This window comes from Centropristis striata, chromosome 6 (genome assembly GCF_030273125.1).
Source record: "Centropristis striata isolate RG_2023a ecotype Rhode Island chromosome 6, C.striata_1.0, whole genome shotgun sequence".
Taxonomy (NCBI): domain Eukaryota; kingdom Metazoa; phylum Chordata; class Actinopteri; order Perciformes; family Serranidae; genus Centropristis; species Centropristis striata.
The window spans coordinates 3,495,070-3,522,087 of NC_081522.1; the positions used below are offsets into that span (position 1 = coordinate 3,495,070).

Genomic DNA, 27,018 nt, shown 5'->3' on the forward strand with positions numbered 1-27,018 from the left:
GGAACAAACCAATAGCCACGGGATATGACTGTCTTTAACTTTAACTAACATTGTAGCGAAATCCGTGTCAGTTTCACGGAAATTTGAGTGATTCCGTGGCTATTCCACGGATTTTGAGTTAAGCAAATCCGTGGCTATTTCACGGATTTCTGTGAGACCAGGTTCTTAATTTAAGAGCTGATATCTAGCCATCAGCTCTTAGATTAAACTCCTAATGAGCTATTTTGTTGTTATCATTATATTTGTCCAAACAAAGGGTCTAATATTTTTTCCATGACTGTATTTCTATGCCGTAGTGCTACTTTTTCCTAAGTAAAAAATCTAAATCTGTTTCCTTTTTTTTCTTGGACACAAATACATGGGTATCTTGAGAAATACTAACATCACAGGGTCCTGCTTTGGACCCCTGCAGGTCCATTCGTTAATCCATTCATGCAGGAGGCAGAGTAAAGTGTAGCCTATAACAGCCTTACCTGTCTCTCTCCATGTTCACCTCTCTCACAGTCCAGCGGTTCACATTTAGAAGTCTGCGGCAAACTGGGCTGCCATAATGCATCTGTGATCACTGTAATTTCTTAGAAATCTTTCACTGTCACAAAAGACGGGAAAAGTTCAGCTGCGTACGGATTGGAAAGTTACAATGCTAAAATGTCCTATCGTGCTCTGAAATTAGGCTGGATCGAAAAGTTAAAAGCTTTTGTTAAATGCCAAACACAACTGTCTGAGTAAGAAAAAAGATGAAAGAAATGGTAAAACAATGTATTTCCATTTGCTCCGCATGCTTTGAATAACCTTTTCTTAATGCCTTTTATATAGAAGTTTGATCAAGTCAATGAATTTGCTCTATTCTTTTCATCCGGATCTCCTTTTAATGCAAATGCTCTTTTAGATATTTCTGTTTCTTTATAATGATGATAATAACGGCAATTGTAGACTTTGCACTCTGTTCAGCTCCATTATTTATGGTTCCAAAACAGAGTGTTACTACTGTTGTCTGGTCTTTCTCTCTCTGTCTTTCTGTCTCTTTTTCCTACAGGTTTTAAACATTCTATATCAGACATGTTGCCACTGGAAGCCCCTGGTTGCATTTCTTTACCACCCCTTATTTCCTCTGACTGCTGAAAGGAGGACACTTTGAAGTTTTCAAGTAGCTGCACTCCGGTGTAGGGTGATAGTGGCAAAAGCATTCAGTTAAGAGCAAAGTTTCTGTGCGGTTTCATCTGGAGACAGAGACGTGAACAAGAGCAAGAATAGATACTGTCCACTTTAAACTGTAAAAAACACAGAAGGATGAAAAAATGATCTTTAATAAGCACTGTCTGTCCTGGGAGATAGGCTAAAAAAGTGTATAAAAACAATCTTGTAGACTCTCCATTCCTGCTCTGTACTTCATGGACACATGCTAAAAGCTGAAGTGAGGGCACTGTGTAGTGAGCACACACTGTTTCTATTTTGAATTACTCCTGTGTGGGTTTTTGTCAACACACAAACACTTGTGCACATGTACACATTTAGACTGTGTGAATTTTAGGCTCGACACAAGTGCAGTCATGCACAGAGACGTTATACAAAAGCACGCACATTCACATCTTGAAGCACAGGTTTAATCAGGTGTGGTTGAAAAAAGAAAAAAGGCCATTAGATTTTAAAGTGGATAATTTCACATCCCTCTCGCCATTCATTTCTTCATTTTTTCTTTTCAAACTGGCCTTTTATGCCCACTACATGTGCTTTTATGGAAAATTACAACATTCAAATGGGACCCTTTGGTCAGGGATAATTGCACAAAGAACCATTAGCAGTCTTCCGAGACCAATGTACTGTGAAGATTTTTCTTTTTTCTTTTTATAACACTTTAGAACATTCCTCATAAGAAAGAGGGTAATCATAATTTAATTATGTGTCATTATGAAGAGTAAAACACAGGTCACCGTGGATACACATATGTTACATGCTGTTATAAACAAATCAATTAAATGAAATAGGATAAACAAACAAGGCAGCTATATACAGTGTAGGTACAGCAGCCAAGGGTCTGTTGTTTTTCTCTGCCAATTTAGTTAAGGCAATTATAGTCAAAGTTTTGTGCTCCTCACCTGCAAACCCACCTACTGATCAGGAAATTGGCACTTCACTTTCTTTTAATATGTCATTTGAATGTTAGTACTCCACATTTGGAATGGACTGCACTTATATAGCACTTTTATCCAAAGTGCTTTACACAACAGACTGCGCTCATTCACCCATTCACACACATTCATTTTGGTGGCCGAGGCTACCAGGGCACACTGGTGCCACCTGCCACCATTGGGAATTCATTCACACACTGATTAACGCAGCATCTGGAGCCATTGTATCTTGCCCAAGGGTACATGTACATATTGGATACCTTTATTTTTATTTTTATACAAGTTTTTATATATATTTATATGGATAATATTTATTGTGACAGTCCACAGTATGTATTTATTAACAGGTTCTGCTCACCAGTTCTGTGTTATGTGTACTGCGGAAGCCAAGCAACGATATTTCATTGCCAGATTCACTGTTGTGTTTTTTGTGCAATGACAATAAAGAAAGTCTAAGTCTAAGTCTACTTTGACATGTAGGCTGCCATGGTCGGGATCGAACCACCAACCTTCAGATCAGTGGGTGGCTACTCTACCAACTGAGCCACAGTCTTGTAAAGGAAAGAAGAAGAAGAAGAAGAAGAAGAAGAAGAAGAAGAAGAAGAAGAAGAAGAAGAAGAAGAAGAAGAAGAAGAAGAAGAAGAAGAAGAAGAAGAAGAAGAAGAAGAAGAAGAAGAAGAAGAAGAAGAAGAAAAAGAAGTACCTAGGGGACATCGTCTTGCCGTCCCTCCCCGTTCTGTGATTGGATCCCTAAAACAGGGCTAAGAAACTGCCTTGGTTTCCAGACTGGATGGAGGTTCGAAATTAAATTCGAGCGCGCAAGGATAAGTTTACTGTATAACAAACATGTTCTATATTGTTTTTGTGGTTTGAATGCATGTTGTGTTTAAAATAAATGGAAAAGTGAGATAATGATTGGAGATTTTACTATGTTTTTATTACTATATTTGACATACTCTATATTAACATAGTCTGAATCATAATTGTATATTCTTACCAGTAGCTCAAAACCGTATAATTTACTGCATTTTATCAAGTGATGAAATTAATATTGAGCAGAATTGAGTTCAGAGTATTGGTCCAGCCTTCCGCAACCTTCACAGTACCTCATGTGGCCCCTTGGTCCTTTTCCTCTTCAGCCTGGAGGACATGACTTCCAAAAAACAATTTCAACTGTGAACTTGACACACAGGATTTCTACGGATTTAATGATGTTGTGGCTTGTAGTTGGTGAAATCCCTTAATACTTTGCAATTCTGGTAATTCTTGATAATTGTTTTGGTTGTTATTATTATTATTATTATTATTATCAAGAAAACCATGGAAAATGGCTAAATATCAGCTCTTAAATTAAACTGTTACTAGTGCAGTGCCCGTAGGAAGTATGTATTCGTATAGTGGGAGATTAAGTAGATTTTTCAATTATGGCCAAATGAGGTTGTGTGTGAAAGTGGAATGTACAAAGAGGTGTAATGCTCTTGTGCAGTGTTAATATACAAAGTGTTAGTGGGTTAATAAAGTTAATAAAGTTTTGTTTTTACTGTTTTCAATGGATCAAACTGATGCGAAAGAAAGGGCTTAAACCTCCGCTTAGCATGCTAATCGTGAGATAGCACATTACCCAGTATGCTGCACTAAAAGTACATTAACATGAACCCAATTAGCTGATATATTGTATTGCATATAAGTGTCTCATATGAAATAATTATGTGCATTACGCTAAGCAACATGAATGTCATCCCTGAATTACATAGTAATGCAACATAAGAAGTGAATAAAGCTAAATCTCCGCTTAGCATGCTAATCGCGAATAACTGAATTTGCACATTACATGCAGATCACTACAACGTCTGCAACTCCATAAAACACTTACTTTTCATAAGGTACGCACACCATCCAGCACATACACATTGAACATTGATATTAGCTGGAAACTATTTGAATATTTTATTGGAAAATCGAACCTTGTAGCGCACTTTAAAACTCTGAAAGATAGGTAGGCTAAATAGACTTCCAGATGAGATGAGTCAGGGTGTAAATCCAAAGTGAATTGTGTTACTGACCAGGTGTAGGCCTATCACACAAAGGGGCGGAGCTCCACTAAAAGGCGTCTGATCGGAAACAGTGCAACGCCGCAACACGTCCTACATAAATAATGATATTTTGAGCTCAAAAATCTTCAAAATCGAGGATGCAGACCTTCATGCAATGTGCAAGCCACATATGAAATCTTAGGTCAGTTTGACTAACGGTCAGTGAGATATGCCCTAGACACACACACACACACACACACACACACACACACACACACACACACACACACACACACACACACACAGACGCTCCTTGCTTTTATAGATAGATGAGCTATTTTTGTTGTCACTATATTTGTCCAAACAAATGTACCTTTAGTTGTACCTGGCATTAAAATGAACAAGAAATTAAAGAAAACAATGGTCTAATAATTTTTTCCATGACTGTATTTATTCAAGCATGCCAGTCACAAATCCATTTCATAACATTTACTACAGAATGCAATACCATTTATCGCCTGAGGAGGATGTGGTGGCGCTGTTTAAAACAGCTCTGACCTCCAGCTGACAGTCCAGCACTGCTTCTTCTTCTACGTTTCCTTTACGGCTCACTCACAACAAACATAGCGGCTCTTAAACCCATTAACGCTCCAGACAGTCATTTATTTGGAGAAACTTGAAAGGTTACAGTGACTTTTGCACTGTGGGAAACACATGAAGCTGGACATTTCCCACTAACGTGAGGTAGAAGTTAACGGCCGGAAGCTAACTGTAACTTGTCGAGCTCGCGAGCCAAACTTAACTGCTCTTGCTAACAACCAGCTGAACTTGGAGGAGCCAAAAAGCGTCTCAGTTGGCTTTTAAAAACAAGTGAGTAACTGCTTACTGTGGCAAATATCTGCTGAAATAATTATCAGGATGCTTTTTTATCGAGTCGGCCGAGCTGCTGACACAGATCAGGGTCGTGGTCTTGCAGTGTGCACAGACTCAAACCAGACTCATGTGGACAGAGCAGAAGATAGTCCTATAGTAGAAGATAGAAGAAGAAGAATACATTGAAGAAGAAGAAAGATAGAAGAAGAAGAATACATTGGCTGTGTGACGATATAGCTACCTGTGTGTTTTGTTTCTGTGTTCCTTTATGTCCCCCCAAAGCTCCTTAACCCTATAAAGCCAAGTGTATCATATTAGATACAGTAATTTTTGAGACCTCTACGTCATCAAAAACCTGATGTATACATGTGTTGAAGATAAACAAACTGAGCAACAAATTGCACAAAAATACCAGATGTAGCAAAAATGATATGCAGGTTTCACGAATGGATCAGTCATTGCTGCATTAACCCTCCTGTTGTCCTCGGGTCAAGGAAGGAAGAAGAGGGAAGGACGCAAAGGGAAGTAAAAAAGGATGGAGGAAAGAAGGAAGGAAAGAAAGAAGGATGGAGGAAGGAAAGAAGAGAGGAGGAAAAGGAGAAAGAATGGAAAGGAGAGAGAAAGGAAGGAGGATGGAGGAAAGAAAGGGGAGGAGGAGAAGAAAGGAAGGAAAAAATAAAGAAGGAAGGAGGGAGAAAAGGAGGGAGGCAGGAAGGAAAGAGGGCAGAAAGGAAGGAGGAAGGAAAGAAAGAAAGAAAGAAAGAAGGGAAGGAAAGGGTGGGCGAGGGAAGGGAAGAAGGAAGGAGGATAGAGGAAGGAATGGAGGCGGGAGGGATGAAAGAAGGAAGGAAGGGAAGGAAAGGGGGGGCGAGGGAAGGGAAGAAGGAAGGAGGATAGAGGAAGGAATGGAGGTGGGAGGGATGAAAGAAGGAAGGAAGGAAGGAAGGAGGAAAGGAGAGGAAATCAGGAGGAAGGAAAGAAGAGAGAAAGTAAAGGAGATAGCTGAAGGAGGAAAGAAAAGAAGGGAAGAAGGAGGAAAGGAAGGAAAGAAAGAAAGGATAGAGGAGGAAGGAAAGAAGGAAGGAGGATAGAGGAGGAAGGAAGGAGGAAAGAAGAGAGGAAGGCAGGAGGAGGGAGGAAAGAAGGAATAGTCAAAACAGATTGGGTCAATTTAACCCGGAAGGACGACAGGAGGGTTAAAAAACTTCATATCTGCAGATGTATGATGTTGTGTTATATGGAAAAAATATGTATTTTGCATGGTTGAGGAAAAAGGAAAAGTCAAATTCTTAATAGGTTAAAAATGTTAGGGTTTATATGTTTTTGTTAGTTCGAGAAAAACAAACTGTGAGCAACAAAATGCACAAAAAGACCTGATGTATCAAATATGATACAAATTAGAATTCATATATGCAATTTATTTATTTCTTAAAATTCGTCAGCAGGTTAATAAGCACTCAGTTTTTACAAAAATTGAATTTTCTGGCAATTATTTCATTATTTCCTTTATGTCCTCCCAAAGCTCCTTAAAAAGGCACTCCTGGCGCTTTATACATGGAGATCGATTAACTCGTCACATGGAGCACTGACGTGACTATTAAACAGTGTTGGGGGAAGTATTCAGATCCCTTACTTAAGTAAAAGTACTAATACCACAATGTGAAATTACTCCACTACAAGTAAAAGTCCTGCATTCAAAACTTACTCAAGTAAAAGTACAAAAGTATCAGCATCAAAATGTACTTAAAGTATCAAAAGTAAAAGTACTCGTTATGCAGAATGGACCCACTCAGATTGTTTTATATATTCTAAATATATTATTACATTATTTGTAATGTGCCTTTTATGTAACCAGTGTTTTAATTTAGTAAAGACAGGACTCATTGTATCTACATAAAATACTGTTATGAGGTTTAATTAAAAAATATGCCTAATCACTTTAAATTGATCTTATATTTTATGTTATATCTCAACCTGTAAAGTAACTAAAGCTGTCAACTAAATGTAGTGGAGTAAAAAGTACAATATTTACCTCAAAATGTAGTGGAGTATCAGTATAAAGTTACATAAAATAAAAGTACTCAAGTAAAGTACAAATACCTCAAAATAGTACTTAAGTACAGTACTTGAGTAAATGTACTTAGTTACATTCCACCACTGCTATTAAATCTTCTGTGGCCTCTGTGAAAGGTTTCTGACGTCTGAAAAAATAACCCTGATATCAGCTTTTCTCTATCAACATTTCTAACAGAAAGTCTGTACTGCAAGCTAGGGGTGTGTGAAGAGCAAGGCAAAGTTCCAAATCACATATCTTTTCTTTTTACTTTTAGTATATACTGCAGCTCCACATAAGTATTCACTGTTAGAATAAAATGGAATAGAATAGTTTTTATTTGTCATTGCACAGATGTACAGGGAAAATGAAAACAGCAGCTCTCATTTTAGTGCAACAGAATACAATACAGGTGCATCTCAATAAATTAGAATATCATGGAAAAGTCAATTTCCAGTAGTTTAAGTCAAATAGCCCCAACCAAGTATTGCATATGGATGGACATGCTTTTCAGAGGCCAACATTTCCATATTAAACATACTTTTTAAAATTGGTCTTTTGTAATATTACATTTTTGAGACACTGATCATCATTATAATTAGAAGAAATTAAATAAATTAAGAAATGAAATGTTTCATTCTGTGTGTAATGGATCTATATAATGTGTTATTACCACTTTTTGAATTGAATTACTGACATGAATACACTTTTCTATGACATTCTAATTCATTGAGATGCAACTGTGATTTAGACATAGTAAAAAAATATATAAGAAAACCTGTAAACAAGCACACAAAGAATAAGGGGAGCAGCAGGTGGGGATATGTACAGGGGCAGAATGGGAGTTACAGAACTGGACTGTTGCAGGCAGTATGCATACAATAAGGACAATACACCTTGAACTTTGACCGTCTTGCTCATGAATGTTGTGTAAAGGTTTGTGGGTCAGAATAGCCAGAAAAGCATGCTGGCTTGCATTATGCAAAAAGCTACTGGATGCAATAGGACATCCTGGTATTGTTGGCATCCTGCATTTGACCAACTGGTCAATACTTAATATTTTTCTGGAAAACTAAATAGTATGGAGCTATGGGTATTTGAGTGCACCTTTGCTGAAAGTAAACAAAATCCAAATATTGCCCCAAGTGCTTCAGTTTTAACTATCCTTTAACCTTCCTTCTCACACATTCACACCTTTATGGAGTTGCAATATTAAATCAAAGTATCCCTGGTTCCTCTGTCTTGTCTTTTCAGTCCTCACATGATAAAAGGTAGTGTTGCTTCACATTTGTGCAACTGAAAATAGCAGTATTTTTACTCGTTCAGTTACATAAAATGGTGAACCTGCTATCAAAATTGGATTTAAAACTATGTTTTGATCAAGAAGTTGATCTCCCAACTGATCATTTTAGCACTAAAATGTTTTTGACTTGAAAACTGAGCACTTGCTTTTTCTTTTTCCCCCTGTCTCACTTTCTACAGAAAACACAGGTACCAGGACTGCACCTGTAATGTAGTCTTTTAACCGTACTGGCCACCTGTCTAACTACCTTCTGAGGAGGGGTTTAAGATAATTTTCTAATCTCAGCGATGGATGAGGACACCCCAACCCTGAAGCCCAGACGGATCCAGAATCAAAATGTGGTTCATCGCCTCGAGAGGCGCAGGATCTGTTCGGGCCGACCAGGAGCTCACTGGTACAGAGTTCGGTGCTTCCACCAGAACCTTTTCCCCAACTTCACTGTGGTCAACGTCGAGAAGCCCCCCTGCTTCCTGAGGAAGTTCTCACCAGATGGACGCTGTTTTATCGCCTTCTCTTCTGACCAAACATCTCTGGAGGTACGAACGATTAACGTAGGCTCATATTTCCCCTCTAATCCTAGAACCCTGAATTAACTAGAGACTAGGCCTGGGACGATGACAAATTTCGCTGGACGATATATTGTCCCACAAATTATTGCCGATAAACGATATTATTGTCAACATGATAATATATCATAATAATGCACACCCTTTCAAATACAATACACTTTTATTTCTCAGTGTTTTTTACCATTCTAATTGTAATTTTAAGAACGTTTAAATATCCTAAATAAATAAAACAAACATTTTTTTTTTTTTTTTTTTTTTTTTTTAAAGGGCAGCATTTATTTTGCGATGTAGCAAACTCCACTTCCTGTGAGCGCACAGCGTTTATATTTACTTTGTCGACCAGTGTTGACTGTCGGGACGAAGGCTCTGCATCTCCAGCTGCAGTTTTTTTCCCCAGCTGGGAAAACTGGGTCGGGTGGTTCTGCTTTAGATGGGCATGCAAGTTTGTTGTGGTGGCTTTTTTTGTTGCCACCACTTTTGAACAAATTGGGCATACAGGCTGGTCCGTGTGTTGATGGGCTCACCTTTTTCATTCGGTTTGAAACCGACATATTCCCACACCGGGGCTGTGGCATTTGGCTTTGCAATCATCTTTTTTCCTGGCGTTGCTCCGCACGAGGCTCACCTGCTGCACTCTGTGTGTAGCCAATGCTAGCGGCCCAGCCTTCCCCACAGAGACAAAGAGACTGGATGACTGACAGGAGGGTTCACTCCGCTCATTCTGCTATGGAACAAAAGTGCCAAGGTGCTGAGATGGAGCACAGAGTGAACCCTCTTGTCATCCAGCCTGCTTGGAGGCAACAGACGAGGAAAACAAACACGCATGCGCATGGCGATATATCGAGGCGGGCAAAATTATTGAGTTCATTTAATTTATCGTGCGATTAATTGATTTATTGATTATCGGCCCAGGCCTACTAGAGACAAAGATTTGAGGGGGATAAAATGACAATCCCAGTATTCCTTCTGCAGATATATGAATATCAGGGCTGCCAGGCGGCTCAGGACCTGCTGAGAGGCCAAGAGGGAGAGACTCTTCTAACGGCCAACGACCAGCGCTCCCTCAACATTCGAGGCCGCCTGTTTGAGCGCTTCTTCTCCTTGCTCCATGTCACTAATGTGGCCTCAAATGGAGAACACCTCAACCGGGAGTGCAGCCTCTTCACAGACGACTGCCGCTATGTCATTGTTGGGTCGGCTGTGTACGTCCCAGAGGAGCCGCCACCTTACTTCTTTGAGGTAACAACAACATCACATGTACTACAAATGTATTAGGAAACTTACATGTAATTAAAACTACGATTCTACTTCCATAGTTTGGCTCAGACTGCATTTTTCTTTTTTTTTATAAATGTGTTTATTCATTCGACAGGCAAAAGTACATACAGTGAGAGATAAAGACTTTTTTTCTTTTTCCCAAAACAAAAAACAAACCCTTTTCCTGCATGTCTATGTCCTACATAGTCTTGTTACAAATCAGAGAAAATTAGAAATAATACACATCCTTCTTTTTTACCATGAGCAGATAGAAAAATAAATGAGTACATGAAAAACAACAACATACAGAGATATAGCATTGTCCATGGGTTGAAATGAGGCAGAGAGAGAAATTAAATATGGTGAGAGGTTAATTGTCAGGGGAGAGCATTTTATTTATCCTGTAGTGTCTTCAATTTAGCTATGTAACTAATCATACAGCCCCAAACAGAAACAAATTTTTCAGGCGTTCCCCTCAGATTATATTTAATTTTCTCCAGGTCTAAAGCGACTGCATTTTTCATACATATTTCATCTCCTACCAGGTGTATCGGAACAACGAATCTGTGACTCCCAACCCTCGGTCTCCTCTAGAAGACTACTCCCTCCACATTATAGACCTCCACACTGGCAGGCTGTGTGACACCAGGTCCTTTAAGTGTGACAAGATCATCCTGTCCCACAACCAGGGCCTCTACCTCTACAGGAACATCCTGGCTGTGCTGTCGGTCCAGCAACAGACCATACATGTGTTTCAGGTGAGCACATTTACCAGTTCAAAAGTGAAACTTTAAAGCTGAGCATGTTTCTGGTGACACACCACTGAGAGATGTTTTAGGAGGGGTTTTTCTGTCATTTATAAATGGCAAAACACACAAGACTTTAATAATCTGGTTGTGGACAGACATTTAACATACATAACCCTTTAGCATTACAATGCCTGACTTTTTCCTATCAGAAGGTGTAGTGGGCTCAGCTTAAAGCTGCAGCTAACTGGGGATTTCCACCGGACGCGTTACAGCAGCAGCACGTCAGCTTAGCGAGCCGGCCGTATACACGCGAGATAACGAGATCACGCGATAATCCTGACCATACGGGAGACCGCAAGATCCCGTGATAAACTCTAAACTCTATTTATACAGTCTATGGATAAACTGTGTGTAAAAAGTAAACAACAACAACAAAAACCAACTTACTTTGCTTCTCTGAGGTGAAAGATATGTTGATCTGACCATCTATCCTTATAAAAACAATATGTTATGTCATAAATGATTGTATGATGTTCCACTTCAACAATCAGTCTCTTGTCGTCCGTGTCGCCGATCCTCTGAGACCCTTTGATTGATTGATTGATTGATTGATTGATTGATTGCTGATCTGGTGCCCCGGTCATCACATAATGTTGATGTGAAGTAGTTTTAGGCTGCATGAACTGCGTATTGTGTTTTATTTTGAAAGTGGTGGAAGTGTTTTACGCTGATTCTGAGTCGGACTTCCTGTCTGGTGCGATCTGCTCTGTTGAGATTTACGTGATTTGGCAGCGTCTCGCGGAGAAATAGAAGTCCTACCTAATGCTGCGGAGAGACGCTGACGTGGCGCTGCAGTAACGTTACGCAGCGCGCCCGGTGGAAACGCTCTCATTGATTAGAGTGTTACCTATTTGCAACGGCGAACGTGACGCTGACGTGACGCTGCAGTAACGCGCCCGGTGGAAATCAGGCTTAAGATACTGACATCATATGATTATAAAAGGTAAATTGGATTGGTATGGTTCTCTGGGTACCCAAGAGTCTCTCCTTTACAGACATGTCTACTTTATGATAGTCCCATGCAGTTTTGGGCAATAACAACACCGTTTATCTCATGCAGTATAACTTTGTTATGTTCCATTATATTTGAATATTTCAGCATTCCGGGGAGCCTAAACAGTCTTGGAATTGCATAAATTTGGTATGACTGTAATGCTGAGACTCTTGTGGAGTCAATAAGCCCAACTGTATTCATGTGTGTGTGTGATGATGTTAGTCCACCTAGTAGCCATTTTATTGTACTAAGAGCATTTCTTGAAACTTGATTTTATAAAATGACTGACCTCTAGGATAAACACAACCTCATTCAATTTTTCAGCCACAAACTACAGATCTGCAGCATTCAGAAGATTACTTTTAGGTGTATTGACAAAAAGTTTCCAAGAACAGAAGTGCGCAACATCCAATAGCAGAAAAGTTGCAGAAATCTCAAAAATGTCCAAAAATGTTGATTCCAAATTACAGCATGGATTTTTCAATTTTTTAAATCAATTCTCAAAGGGTAAAACATGTTAAAATGTACTTTCTCAGCCGTGATAAAGGTCAGGTTTACAACTTTTCAGATGAAATACCAATTAAATTTGGTATCTACCCTTCTTAAAAAGACGGTGGAATGTTAAGGGGTTAATTCTATCTAGTTGAAAACAGTTGAAGCAGTTGAAGCAAGTTGAAGCAGTTGAAGCAAGTTGAAGCAGTTGAAGCAAGTATCATCTTTGTTTTTATCTTCCCTCATCTACATTATTTTCTCTCCTTAACCCAGGTCACTCCAGAGGGAACATTTCTAGATGTAAGGACTATTGGGCGGTTCTGTTACGAGGACGACCTCCTGACTCTTTCTGCAGTTTACACTGAGGCTCAGGCTGAGAGTCAGCCGGGTTTCCCTCGCCTTTACACTGACAAAACCATCAACTCCCTTAAGCACAGGCTGCTGGTCTACCTCTGGAGGAGAGCTGAGCAGGACGGCAGCGCCACTGCCAAGAGGAGGTATACAGTTTCTTGCCTGTTTGAGTGCTTGATGCTTATATATCTTTGCTTTAGAACAGTGTTTTCCAACCTTTTTTGAGCCAAACATATTTTAGGTGGTAAATATTACATGGCATACCACCAAACAAGAATGTCACAAAAAGTATTTATAATGAAATATAATGGAAATCTAGTCTCAATTTACTTACCGGTACTCGGTGTGAAACCTGGGCCTGTTTAGTTGAACACAAAGCTTCTTCTTGCAGGAACTGAAGAAAGACAAACACGAAGATCTTCAAAAGCTCTGAGTCTCTCTCTTTTCTTAGTCTTTATATTAGTCATGCTTGAAAAGCCCAGCTCGCATAGATTGGTACATAGGTTGTGGAGAAAGGGAGAAGAGCTGAAATTGCTTTGTTTCCCAGAATGGGGAACTCCTTGGCAGAAGTCAGCCAAAAACTGTCCAAAGGTAGATCAGCGAAGCTCAGCTTTATACCACGATTTTGTCTCAGTTCAGTTATTTCTTCCTGCTCCTGCAAAGTCATGTCCCTTCAACTGCAGTTGAGCTATATGAGTTCTTAACCCAGTCAATGGAAAGTGAAGGGAAAGAACATGACAACTTCTGCTCAAGACTTTGCAGATGTTTATCTATCTCACACAGTGTAGCATTCGACAGTGTGCTAACGTTAGCCGGCGATCGATAGCGGCTGTCGCTCAGTTGGTAGAGTTGGTTGGCCCCCAACCGCAGGGTTGGTGGTTCGATCCCTGACCGTCGCAGCCTACATGTCGAAGTATCCTTGAGCAAGATACTGAACCCCAAATTGCTCCCGATGCTGTGTTCATCGGTGTGTGAATGAATTCCCAATGGTGGCAGGTGGGACCGTTTAGAGTAGCCTCTGCCACCAGCATGAATGTGTGTGTGGACGGGTGAATGAGCGCAGTCTGTAGTGTAAAGCACTTTGAGTGGTCGCAAAGTGACTAGAAAAGCGATATATAAGTGCAGGTCCATTTACCATTTACCATTCTTCTGCTGCTGTAATCCATATGCTTCAAATTTGGATGTTCTGTGTGTTCAGAGATGTTTTTTTACCTTGGTTGTGGTTATTTGAGTTCCTATTGAAGCAGTCTGGCCATTTTCCTCTGACGTTTGGTATAAAAAAGGGATCAAGGCTCACTGGATATTTTCTCTTTTCCGGACCATTTTCTGTAAACCCTAGAGATAGTTGTTAGATCAGCAGTTTGTGAAACACTCATAGCAGCCCGTCTGGCACCAACAACCATGCCACATTCAAAGTCACTTAAATCACCTTTCTTCCTCATTCTGATGCTCACTTTGAACTTCAGCAGCTCGTCTTCACCATGTCTTCATGACTAAATGCATTGTGTTGCTGCCATGTGATTGGCTGATTAGACATTTGTGTTAGTAAGCAGTTGAACAGGTGTACGTAATAAATTGGCTGGTATTTAGTCCATTATATTTAGAGGCTTATGTCCTCAAAAGGATCTTGTTCCCCTAAGAAAGTTCTTGTAGTGGAAATCACTATGTCAGCTGTATACAGTGCCCACATTTACATCCACATATAGGGCTTAACGAAATTATTAGACAACCTGTCATAAAAAACCCCCATAAAAAACATATATTTTAGAAATCTTTCAAAAGCTTGTTTAAAACTAAAACTTTTATTGTTTTTTATTTGGCAAAAAACAAACTGAAACGATGAAAAATAGTCCTTTTTCACACATAATAACCAAAAACCATAATATTTTGTAAGGCTTCCTTTGGCCTTGATACCAGCTTGCATTCTTGCTGGCATTATTTTATGTACTTTTCATCTCTTTTGCTATTGACCTCCCAATAGTTTCTAACTGTTCCCACAGACTTGCTTTTGATGAAACTTTTGTGCAATCAATTTTTGAATCTACTAAATCCCAAATGTGTTCAATAGGATTTAAACCCTGACAGTTCCAGTATTACAGATTCCTTTTTCTTGGTCAAATAGTCTCTGCACAGCTTTGAAGTATGCCTGGGTTCATTGTTTTGTTGGTATATGAACCCACGAACAATCAGATTCAGTTTAGAAGGGATTCCATCATGCACTTTATTGTTGTGGTAGACGTTCTTGTTCATGATACCACTGGTTTTCACTCATTAGCCCACCGCTACTAGCCTGGCTAACTCCAGACCAAATTTCATTTGAGATTAGGTCTGGATACCACTTGTTCATTTCTCCGTAGAGGAGGTGTGGTTTACGATCCTCCGGAGCCGTTTATTGGGCGCTTAGAATGTCTATCAAAGCGTCTGTAGGTAGCTCTTAGCCAATCAGATCAGTTATACCAGATGACGTAGTAGAGCAACAGAAATGGATGTTTGTTGTGTGTGTGTCTGTGAGAGAGTGTTGTTTGCTGCTTTGCTTCTCCAGTTCTCTCTTTCTGCAAGATTATTTATTTTCACGCTTTATTCCCCCTCATGTCATTCAGCCACACACATCCACTGATTTTATGGGCAATAACCAAGCTGCTGCGGGTCTCGGCGGCTCCGCTGTCCCCCGGCTCGGATCCGCTAATAGCCCCGCTACCGGTGATCTGGCTACGAGCCGGGGGACAGCGGAGCCGCCGAGAGACCTTTCGCCTTTCAACTTTCGCTCTAAACTATTTAAAACACCATCTACAGCTAAAGAGAGTTTCGCATCTGCAGCAGCCATGTTGGATCTGGAAAACTACAAGCTTCCAAGTGCCGAGTAGTACGCGTCATCGTCTTGACGTCCCTCCCCGCTCTTTGATTGGATCCCTAAAACAGGGCTAAGAAACTGCTGTGTTTTCCAGACTGGATGGAGGTTCGTAATTAAATTCGAGCGCGCAAGGCAGTCTGGGTATACCCAGGCTACACCGCTACCATAATGGAATCTCCACTGTGTTCACTGTGGCTGCAATGCATCTGGCATCCAAACATTCTCCAGCTTTTCTGAGGACATAAACACGACGATACAAACCGAAGAGTTCAAACTTGGACTTGTCCGTCCAGAGTACCTTCTTCCAGTCATCAACAGTCAAGTGTTTGTGCTTCCTGGCAAATCTGAGGCGTTTATGGTTGTTTGCAGGCCTCATTAATAGCATCTTAGCAGCTGTTCTTCCCTTAAGCCTTGTTCCATCAGTTGTCAACTTATGGTCATTTCTGGAGACTTTCTCAGACTCAGGCCCCGTTCACACGAGGACGCTCGCGGGTAAAAACGACGAAAATATTTTATCGGAAGTGCCTTTCGTTTAGACGGTGACGGCGTTTTGGGGGCTTAAAGACGCAAAAATCTGAAACCACCCTCCAAGGTGGAAAAGTTAAATCCTCTCCTCCGTAGCGTGTCGTCTACACTGACAAGACACAAAACTCTGATCTGATCTGCTCACGTCACTTATGTGTTTACGTCACATACATGCTCCAGTACAGGAAATAAACAAACGTGGGATTATTTCCATGGTGGGACCTTCAAGCTGCTCTGGCAGCTCTAATAAACTTACAGGAGTCTTTCCACCAAATGTACAGGATATGTACAGATAGTATTAGTGAACAGAGAAGGATCTGGAATTACCTCCATCACATTTTGGATGCAGCAATTGGTCGGAGGCGAGCCAGACGGCTGTGAACGAGACCTGGGAGATCTAGTGATGGTGGAGAACTTTGTGGAAGGAGTAGCTGATGAAAATGTGTGGCGTGAAAACTTCTGCATGCCCAAAGATGCTCTTATCGCTTTAAGTGATGCCGCCTGGCTGCATACAATCGAATTTCACACACTTTTGTGTCACTGTATGCAGCAGATTTCCTCCCGAAAACGCTCGTCTAAACGAGGAATAAAAAATGAAGACGCAACGCCACTTTTGCGTCTTCTGTTGAGACCGTCCTTGTGTGAACGGGGACTCAGAGCGTGTGTCGAGGAATCAAGGAAATCTTTTATGAAGCGTGTATCGAGGCTAGTTTCTTTAAGGGCGAGAGACTTTTGAAGCCTCGCTGGTTCAGGGAGTGGTCAGTGTTGGTGTGATTTATGAACATACAGTTGAAACCAGAAGTTTACATAGACTATATACAAAGACGCATATGCTTTTTTTCTCACTGTCTGACATGAAATCAGACAATCACTTTTCCTGTTTTAGGTCCATTAGGATTACCAAAATTATTTCTATTTGCTAAATGCCAGAATAATGAGAGAAGGATTTTGTTTTAGACATTTTTTTATTACTTTCTTCAAAGTCAGAAGTTTACATACACCAGGGGTGGCTAACCAGTCAGAGACCAAGAGCCACATTTTTTACTGTGTTACCGCAAAGAGCCACATCATATACATGGGCATAGATGATCACCCCATCCCTTCCTCACACACACACACACACATACCTTTGCTCAGCCAGATTTATTGTAAATGTCACACACCAACATGATAATGACAGAAATTGACTCCTAAAGTACTAAGACCACAGGGCAGTCTTTTCAACAATGAACATTGTGTGCACTGTCTCACACAGACACACTCCCAGTTCAACCAAGTCCACAAACATAAATAATTTACAATAGCGTTTTTCTTTTACAATGCATGTTACTTAGCGTTTGACTAAAATACCTTATTGAACTTGTGCAATCTTCCCTGCTCTGCCCTGTTCGGGACATCACCGAATGTCACCGGAAAGACCCGAGTAGTCCCGAGTAGACCCGAATGAACGCCGAACAGTTCCGGAGGAAAAGTTATCAGTTAAATGCGCCGCTGCTGCCGCACATCCTCGTCGTTTACAGCAGAGTCAAACTGAGCCTCATCATAACTGTTATCACTTAGTGGTCGTTGTGTGAGAGTACAAGTTATTTGCATCGGTTGATTATTATTATTTGCTGTATAATGTGCGTTTTTATGGATCCGGACCGGTCGCCATGTTGTGATGCGTGATCCCGCACATAGAGTTTTATTTTTGTAAAACCTCACCACAGCAAGTCCTGTACCTTGTTCATGTGTGAAGCAATTAAAGAGGATAAAAAAACTCTCTGAAGTAGCTGCAGTTTTCTGACAGAAAACTAAGGCCAGACTGTGCACGCCAGCATTCAAAATATAGTTTACAGAACTCAAGCGAATCGCACACGCACATTTAAAAGAAAATACAAACACAAACTTCGATATGAACGTAAGAGCCGCATGAAACCGGGCAAAGAGCCGCGGGTTGGCCAGGTCTGACATACACTAACATTATTATGCCTTGAAACAATTTGGGAAAGCCCAGATGATGCTGTCATGTCTTTGGAAGCTTCTGTTTATTGACAACATTTGAGTTAATTAGAGACACACCTGTGGATGTATTTTAAGGCACACCTGAAACACACTGCTTCTTTGTGTAACATCATGGGAAAGTCAAAAGAAATCAACCAAGATATCAGGAAGATAATTGTGGACTTGCACTAGTCTGGTTCATCCTTGGGTGCAATTTCCAGATGCCTGAAGGTTCCACATTCATCTGTTCAAATAATCATACCCAAGTATAAACACCATGGGACTGTCCAGCCATCAAACCGCTCAATAATTTTGGTAATCCTAACGGACCTAAAACAGGAAAAGTGATTGTCTGATTTCATGTCAGACAGTGAGAAAAAAAGCATATATGTCTTTTTATATAGTGTATGTAAACTTCTGGTGTCAACTGTATATAAAGAGCAATGGATCCCCGAGAAAATTGAGTCCAAGCACAGTGGCAAGAATATCTTAATCGTTTCTTAATAAAAATGAATGAAGCCATCGTCATCACCCCAGTATTCATCAGCACAATCACTGTTTAATCTTTGGAAAACACTGCAACAGTTTTAACATAAACATCTCATGTCCTATTGGATTTATTCAACTATTGAATGAAATCGTACTGAATAACACATTTTTTTCACATTAAAAAACTTACCATTACCCACACCTTAATCAAACACAGATTAAATGAATTAATGAATGCACCACATACAATCAAATTAAATTGTTTAAATTCAATTCAATTCATTTGGCTTTATTGGCATGACGTAACAATGTATATATTGCCAAAGCAACCATCAGAAAAAAAGATAACAAGATAAGGAAAGCAATATTTACAATAAATTATTATAATTCTGTTATTCATTTTAAAAGAAAAGAAAAACTAATAACAATAAAAGAAAGCAATATGTACAATCATTGAATTACAGTCAACATATAATTTATACAATCTAACTGTCCCAGCAAAAAAAAGAAGAGAAAATAAAAAAATTAAATTAAATTAAATTTAAAAAAAACAACCAACAGCTGTGTTTCACTCGCTGTCTCTCAGTTGTTCTTGGCAGTGATTATTCCCATGCTGACACTGTTGCAGACAGCCAAGAGGCCATCACAAATAGTTGAAATGACAATAAAGATTTTGACCAGCAGGGTTTTTTTGTGCACATGAAGCCTCAAGAAATGAACCTTTTTTTAACCCATTGGATGAAAAGCTTCAAGGCTTCATGGGGCTTCATTCAGCCACCACTATCTACAAGCATTCATCTCTGCCTGAAGATCAGCAGTGGTCTTCCTTCTGTCTCTTGTACTTAAAATCTTGAGGTGCCTGACATCTGCTTCAGTTAACTTTCGTTTGCTGCCTCTTCCTTGGTGCATTTTGTAACTACCAGTCTTGGCAATTGACTCCAAAGCATCCTTGGCCACACTGTGAGAAGAACACTTCATTTCTTTCCCTATTTGTCTCAGAGACCATCCAGCATCATGAAGTTCTTTAATGCACACTCTTTCTTTTTCAGGGAGCTCTCGACTTCAGTGTTTTCCACACATAGACCATTCTGTGGCGCACCCCCACATAATGGAGACCGACCGCCACAAAATGCATTCACATCAATAAATAAATATTTTACAATGAACCGGGCCGATCTCAGAGCTGGCAAGACTCTCCGGTAACGTTAAGGCATATTGAATGGTTTCCTTAAATGCCGTTAACGGGACGAGAGCAGTCCAAACGGCTGCTTCAAGCTAGCTACATCGAGGGTAGGTTTGCTTCCTGTTTTCAAAGTAAAAGCACAAATTCTATCGTTGTAAAGGGCAACGGGCGTTTTATTTTTGTAAATGTAACCAGAAGTGCATTGCTCACGATGGCTAGCTTGAGTAGCGTAACAAAAGTGTAAACAGCTGGTAATTAGACAAATTAACGATGCACTGGGGATCTAAGTGGCTACTTTCTCGCCTAAAAATGTTTGAAATGTCAATAAAGTGATATATTTAAAGAATTTAGGACTTTACCGGTGTCAGTGGAGCACCACAAATTGCTATCTGGACTGTGGGAAACACTGGACTTTTTACCATTTTGAACAAGAATGAGGAATTTCAAACTGAATTCACCTTTTTATACCCAAATTTGAGCCGGCTCACTGGGCTTCTCTGACAAGTCAGATCACCCAAATCATTGGTGAGGGAGTTCCTCTCAATCCTAAATTATGTTTATGAAATCTCTACCCAGAGGGCTTCATTGCCCCCCCCAAAATTAAGTCTTTACTGAATATTTGTTTTTGTTTTTTTTATTGCGTTTTCATGGAAGTCACAGCACAATGGTTAAGGGGATAATGACATTTTATTTTGCTTTAGAAAAGATAAGCTTCAAAACTAAGAACAAGCTTGACAAGTTTGGGAAAACATGGAACATTTTCTATAATTTTCTTGAGATTAACAATATGCATGTAGATGGTTGGATGGATGAACAAATATGACTGAGTTGTTATTTTTCTTGTGTTATATTGTTATTGAGGTATAGATGATGTTTGTTTTTTTACTGAAACACTGTGGGTTTTGTGTGAATGCAAACAATTAGATGCTATGCTTACTATGTTTTATTGCAAGTCCCCATTTTTGTTTCTTATTTTAATTTATTAAATGTGCCTTACTGTGCTGTTTTGTATTGTTCTCTGTTTGTTAAATGAACAAAATCCATGAAAAATAAATGTTTGGGGAGAAAAAGCAAAACCACTAAAACATTTTTTTTCTTCAGGAATGGAAGTAAATAACTATAATTTGACATCTAAATCAAGAAATAATAATGTGCTTTACTATTTGTTAAAGGTTTTTTTTTGTAAAACAGTAAAATTGAAATTTCATAGATAACAATAATTATATTTTAGCATTCAAAATATCATTTTGGTTAAAGAGCTTCTACATACTGGTGTATTAGCCATTACAGAAACCTTCCTATGAAGCTGTTTACATGACTAATGAAAAGGAATATTTCATATCTGTTGTTTCGTGGAATGGCTAGAGCTGCTTGTGCCATTTTGCCTCTTTGTGTCAAAATAGGATTTTTCCTCCAGTGGTGAACTTGTTTGACCGTTCAAATACAGCCTCCCTCTTCTATTCCTTCAGCCACCTTCTTAAAGTTTTCGATATTTGCACATACACTACTGGTCAAAAGTTTTAGAACACACCAACTTTTCCAGAATTTAATTGAAAATGATGCAGTTTAATGTCTGTCTACACTGAAATTGCAACATTTAAAATTCTTTATTGAGCATGATAGTGTTTTGAAAATTAAAAAAAAAGATTCAAAATCACATTTTATGTTGAACTAAAGGACTAAAAAAAGACACCAAATGACAAAAAAGACACCAAATGACAAAAAAAGACACCAAAAGACACAAAATGACTTACAAAGACATGAAAATAATTCAAAAATATTCAAAATAGCCCGAGACTCCATAGAGTTAAGTTGTTAACCCATTTCTTGTTCCCTGAAAAAGGCCTACTTGTATAATTCTGAAATGTACATTATTTTTCAGTTTTGGTTAAACTTACCTTTTTTTATTCACCTCTGGCAGTTCACCACTTACCTTTGTACCCTTTCAAGCTGTTCATTTGACTTGAACTGCTTGAATTTCAATAAAAAACTGGAAAAATTGGGGTGTTCTAAAACTTTTGACCGGTAGTGTATACCAAAACCTGTTGATATCCAAGTTTTTCTCAATGTTAAAAAGAAAGTGTGTTTCTCCGTAAGAGATGTGGGCTTTTCTTCTGGGTATACACCTCCCAGCCTTGCAAACTATTAACCCTGGGCTTGTAAACATATCTCCCAGCACTGTTTTCATACAGTACTAACGTTAGATACTCCTTAATTGATCTTTAGTTCACCCAGCTCTTGTCTTTCTCATCAGATTCTTCCAGTTTTTTGATCAGCTGAGGAGGTTGAGGATGTGGAAGATGCAGCTGTTGGATGAGCATCACCTCTTCATTAAATACACCAGCGAAGACGTGGTCACACTCAGAGTCACTGACCCCTCACAGGTAGAAAAACACACACACATGCACGCGCATTTGCACATCTGAATTCCCCTCTGTGCTTTCTTTGTTTCTGTCCCTGCTTTTCTCTTGTCTTTGGTTTGTTTGTGCTGCATAACAGGGATTCTTCTTTCAGTTCTCCAAGGAGACATTTCTCTTACAGACTCTCTTCAGTCCTGTGATTCCCATGGCGACAAACAAGATCTAGTAACAAATAGATCTAATTAATCTGTGTTTTATTTACATGAAGTCTCAGCTCTCTGACTTCCTTCCCTGTCATTTGTTCTTGTCTCACTAATGAAGAATATTTAAATTATTGCATATTTATTATAAACACACACAGAAGCCTATAATGAGTCGTTACACTGTGATAAATATTATACATTCCTAAATGTCTGTAAGTCCTTATGCGTCCTCAGGGACATTTCTGGCTTTTTCATTTGAAATATTTTGATAATTTTGGTAGTGAAATAGTAAATAACAATAATGATAATTCTAATAATAATACATTTGATTTCTAGAGCGCTTTTAAAAGGTACTCAAAGTCGCTTAACATAACAAAGGTAGTGAGTAGGGAGTGAGCAGTGGAAAGGCTCTGTCTCCAAGGTGGGGTGCTTGGTCCTGGTGATGGGGGTCAGTAGGTTGGCATCTAAAGATCTGAGGTTGCGGGTGGAAGAGTGACGTTGGAGGAGATCTGTGAGGTATGGAGGAGCAAGGTTATTGAGGGCTTTGTAGGTGATGAGCAGGATCTTGAAGTGGATTAGGTGCTGGATAGGGAGCCAGTGAAGGTGCTGAAGGATGGGTGAGATGTGTTCTCTGGAGCGGGAGTGGGTGAGCAGTCGGGCAGCTGAGTTTTGGACATATTGTAGTTTTTGAAGGTTGGTGGAGGGGAGGCCCTAAAGCTGGGGTGGGCAATTAATTTTCCCAAGGGGCCACATGACCAATACCACGATGTTGCAGGGGCCGGACCAAAACTCTGAACTAAATTCTGCTCAATATTAATGTAATTGCTTTATAAAATATAGTAAGTTATCTGGTTTTGAGCTGCTACTGATAGGAACACATGTTATGATGAGACTGTTAATGTGGAGTAAATCAAGTATAGCAGTAAAAATCACTATCACTTTTCCATTTATTTTAAACACAACTGTAAATGACCTTTAGCAAGGTTCCTATTTATGTTTTTGTATTATAGCTTGTTTTTCATGTTTGTACATTTTCAAGGTGTTTTACAATGTTGTGATGCTTTTATATTGAAAAGGTGTCGTCCAGTGTAAAACGGGTGCTTTAATTTTGAAAGGTAGTGACAGGAAATAACCGGTAGAACGGTTAAATGAAAAAACGAACGGTAAATAATAACGAGTGCGTCGTAATTCATATAAAGTTGATATAAAGTATGAAAAGGCTTCTATAGTGGCTGACTGACAGGACACAAGGTTTGTTAGAGTTTATTTTATTCTGTCATACATATTAGTGGCTATATTTGTTGTCTTAACTATAGTAAAAGAGCTTGTTAGCTCCAGTGCTAATGATAATGTTTGCTATTTTTTTCTAAATAAAAGCACTGCGGTTATATTGATTTCTAATTTCTTGGTAACCTCATGTGGGCCGGACAATGCCCAGGTCTGCCCTAAAGAATGCTGTTGCAATAGTCCAGTGTGGAGGTTATGAAAGCATGAATTAGTGTTTCGTCAGCGGAGGAGGAAAAGGTAGGACGAAGGCGGGCAATGTTGTGGAGGTGGAAGAAGGATGTTTTGGTGATGTTCTTGATGTGGGATTTGAAGGAGAGAGTTGGATCCAGGGTGATGCCGAGGTTTCGGACAGAGGGGGGGGGGACTGTGAGTCCATCAATGTTAAGTGAGAAGTCCTGGGAAGAGGGGAGGCGGGATTTCGGGCCAATGATGATGATGACTTCTGATTTGTTGCAGTTGAGTTTGGGGAAGTTGCTGTTCATCCAGGTTTTTATGTCAGTGAGGCAGTTAGTGAAGGTGGACAGAGTGGCAGGAGCTATGGTTTTCATGGAGAGGTAGAGTTGGGTGTCGTCGGCGTAGCAATGAAATTGCAGTCCTTGATGGTGTATGATGTGACCGAGGGGTACTATGTACAGGATGAATAGGAGGGGACCAAGCATAGAGCCTTGGGGGACACCATGTGTGACTGGGATGATATGGGATTTGCAGTTATAGTTGGGTTTTGTTTTGTTTTTTTAATTTTGAGAGTTCAACCTCAGCTCCTATAACAAACCATTAATCCAAACTACTGACACTCAAACCCTGAAGGATGTCATGACCATTACAGCATCAAATCATGGATTCTGTTATATCAGGTTTTCTATCTAGAGCCCTGGCTTCAAAATTGTAGTTTGTTTTTTTTTTTACTATTTTTTCCACCAGACTGAGCCTTTTCTAATGTTTAATTTTCCTTGTATTTACAGGGTTGTTTCAGCTGTATGATGCATTGCATCAAAAGCAGTGTTGTTTCTAATCATTGACATATCCAAAAATGTTTTGCAATTTTTCCCCCAACAACAGAGGTATTATGTTAACTAACAGACATTTGAATTAATATTTGGTAGTTATGATTAGGATGAATGTTGGTTAAAACCTGCAACTCAATGAAAGTGGAAAGTAATATTAATATATAGTAATTGTATATATGGTATAGTCAAGTGTTTTTATGTTGAGCTTTTAAATCTGGCACTGCACAAAATATAAAAACGCATTCAAAGTCAGCGTTGTTGATAATCATTAACAAGTCCCACACTGTAAAAACAATATATTAATAAAAATTTCCCCTTGCATTTAGTATGCAGGAAATATGCAGACATTTTTTTCTGCTGAGGTTACAAAAGGACGTTTTTCAAAGGGATGCACAAGCGTTAGTATTTCACTCCTGAAGGCCGAAGGCATTAGATCAGAGGTGTCAAACTCTGGCCCGCGAGGCAACACCAAATTTTTATCTTATTATTGTACTATAAAAGCTGACCCGCCGGTATTGTATGGCGCATTTGCCGATAATACTACAAATCCCACAATGCCCTGCTGTTGTTTTGGCGCGTCAATCAGGACAGGACCCAGAAACGCTCCTCTGTGACAGTCGTCATAGCAACCTCAAGCTAGAGCTGTCTCCGAGCTACGCCTTCCCAAAAATGGCGAAAAGAAAGGCAGAATTTATTAACCTGTTGAAAAAGTTTATTTTGATATTTAAATCAGAAGGATGCAAATAGAAAAGAGGCATACGATTTTTATTTATTTTTATTTAATAAATTAATGACATTGATGTGTTTTTTTATTTGAAATTCGATTTTGCATGTCTGCACTATTTAGTTATATATTGTATGTTTATAAGCATTGCTGGTTCCATATTCAATGTTAAAGCAAAACATGTTTGGTATATATTAAAAGGTTTATTTGTTCAATGTCGGCCCGCGATTTTATTCAAGTTTTAAATTTTGTCCCACTGTGTATTTGAGTTTGACACCCCTGCATTAGATCATGTGGAAATCTTCACCCCTTCTCTTCCTCCCACAGCCGTCGTTCTTTGTGGTGTACAACATGGTGTCTACAGAGGTGCTGGCCGTCTTTGAGAACACCTCCGACCAGCTGCTGGAGCTGTTTGAGAATTTCTGCGACCTGTTCAGAAACGCTACGCTGCACAGCCAGGCCGTCCAGTTCCCCTGCTCCGCTTCATCCAACAACTACGCCCGGCAGGTCCAGAGAAGGTACTAAGAAGAGAAATGTCATGGATATTAGATTATTGAATTCAAATGCCAAATATTTATTATATTATTATTTATTAGTTTGAACATAATTGTGCTGGCAAACTGCGGAGTCAGGGGGTCTGTTCTGCATGAAGGAAAAAAGAAAAAACTGTACCTGACAGCGTGCAGCCAAATGTCAGGGAGGATTTGAAGATCGTGGTTAGGAAGGGAAGCGGATCAGCAGCGAATCGCCCGGAGGAGGAGGAAGGAGTTTTAGGACTTAATCTTGATATAGAAGAGAGACATTAAGCCAGTCAGCATGGCTGGAGGAGCTGTGATTGAATTTGGCGGTTCGACTTGCCAGTGTAGGTGACCAAATCCTCTGTGGAAAGTAAAAAGGGAGAAGTACACGGGGAGGGAGAGAGAGAGTGAGGAAGGAGGAAAAGATAAAGGATAGTTTGAGCAAGGCAAAGGGCTTAGAATTGGATTTTATAGTGGTGAAAATTGATGTCTGGAAGAAGGAGAGGAGAAATTGAAAGCTGGTGAACACATTCAGCAAAACAGATTTGTACCACTTACAAGTGGCTACCATAAGCCCAGTTCGTAGGGTTTTAGACAGCCATAAACCAAGTATGGAGCACAAAAAAAGGCGAGCGGAAGGGCTGAAACTATGGATGGAGGATGGAAAATGGCACCACAGAGTCAGTGCTGAGTGCCGGTAGTGTGTCGTGAGAGTTGCACTATAATTTAGTCAGGCATGTTTAAAAAATTGCTTGGAATAAACACACCTCAGGACCATAGAAGCACTTTTGTGGAAAGTTCTGGAGTTTCACATTGAGTCCATACTGCAGTAACTACGCAAAGGGTAAAACTGAGAAAAACTGCTTTAAAGTTTTTTAACTGGCCAGCCAAATTGTTTTAAGGTAAATGAGTGATACGACACTAATTTCTACATGTATTGATGATGTAATTTTTATGCTCAAAAATCACGATTATTTATTTAACCTTTGTCCCCAAAAATGTAGTTACTGTACGCTAGTTTTGCA

At 39.5% G+C, this 27,018-nt stretch overlaps 1 protein-coding gene across 1 annotated transcript in view; it reads left to right on the forward strand.

Annotated features, from left to right (window-relative positions):
* Nucleotides 1-4,713: 4,713 nt before the first annotated feature.
* The window catches only part of det1 (DET1 partner of COP1 E3 ubiquitin ligase), a 28,341-nt gene continuing 6,036 nt past the window's right edge, over nt 4,714-27,018 (forward strand). The window contains exons 1-7 of the mRNA XM_059334901.1: nt 4,714-5,032; nt 8,571-8,927; nt 9,933-10,199; nt 10,763-10,975; nt 12,786-13,009; nt 22,149-22,278; nt 25,803-25,993. Of these exons, the coding sequence (XP_059190884.1) occupies nt 8,679-8,927; nt 9,933-10,199; nt 10,763-10,975; nt 12,786-13,009; nt 22,149-22,278; nt 25,803-25,993 (1,274 nt within the window). The 5' untranslated portion in view covers nt 4,714-5,032; nt 8,571-8,678. The remainder of the gene's footprint in view (nt 5,033-8,570; nt 8,928-9,932; nt 10,200-10,762; nt 10,976-12,785; nt 13,010-22,148; nt 22,279-25,802; nt 25,994-27,018) is intronic.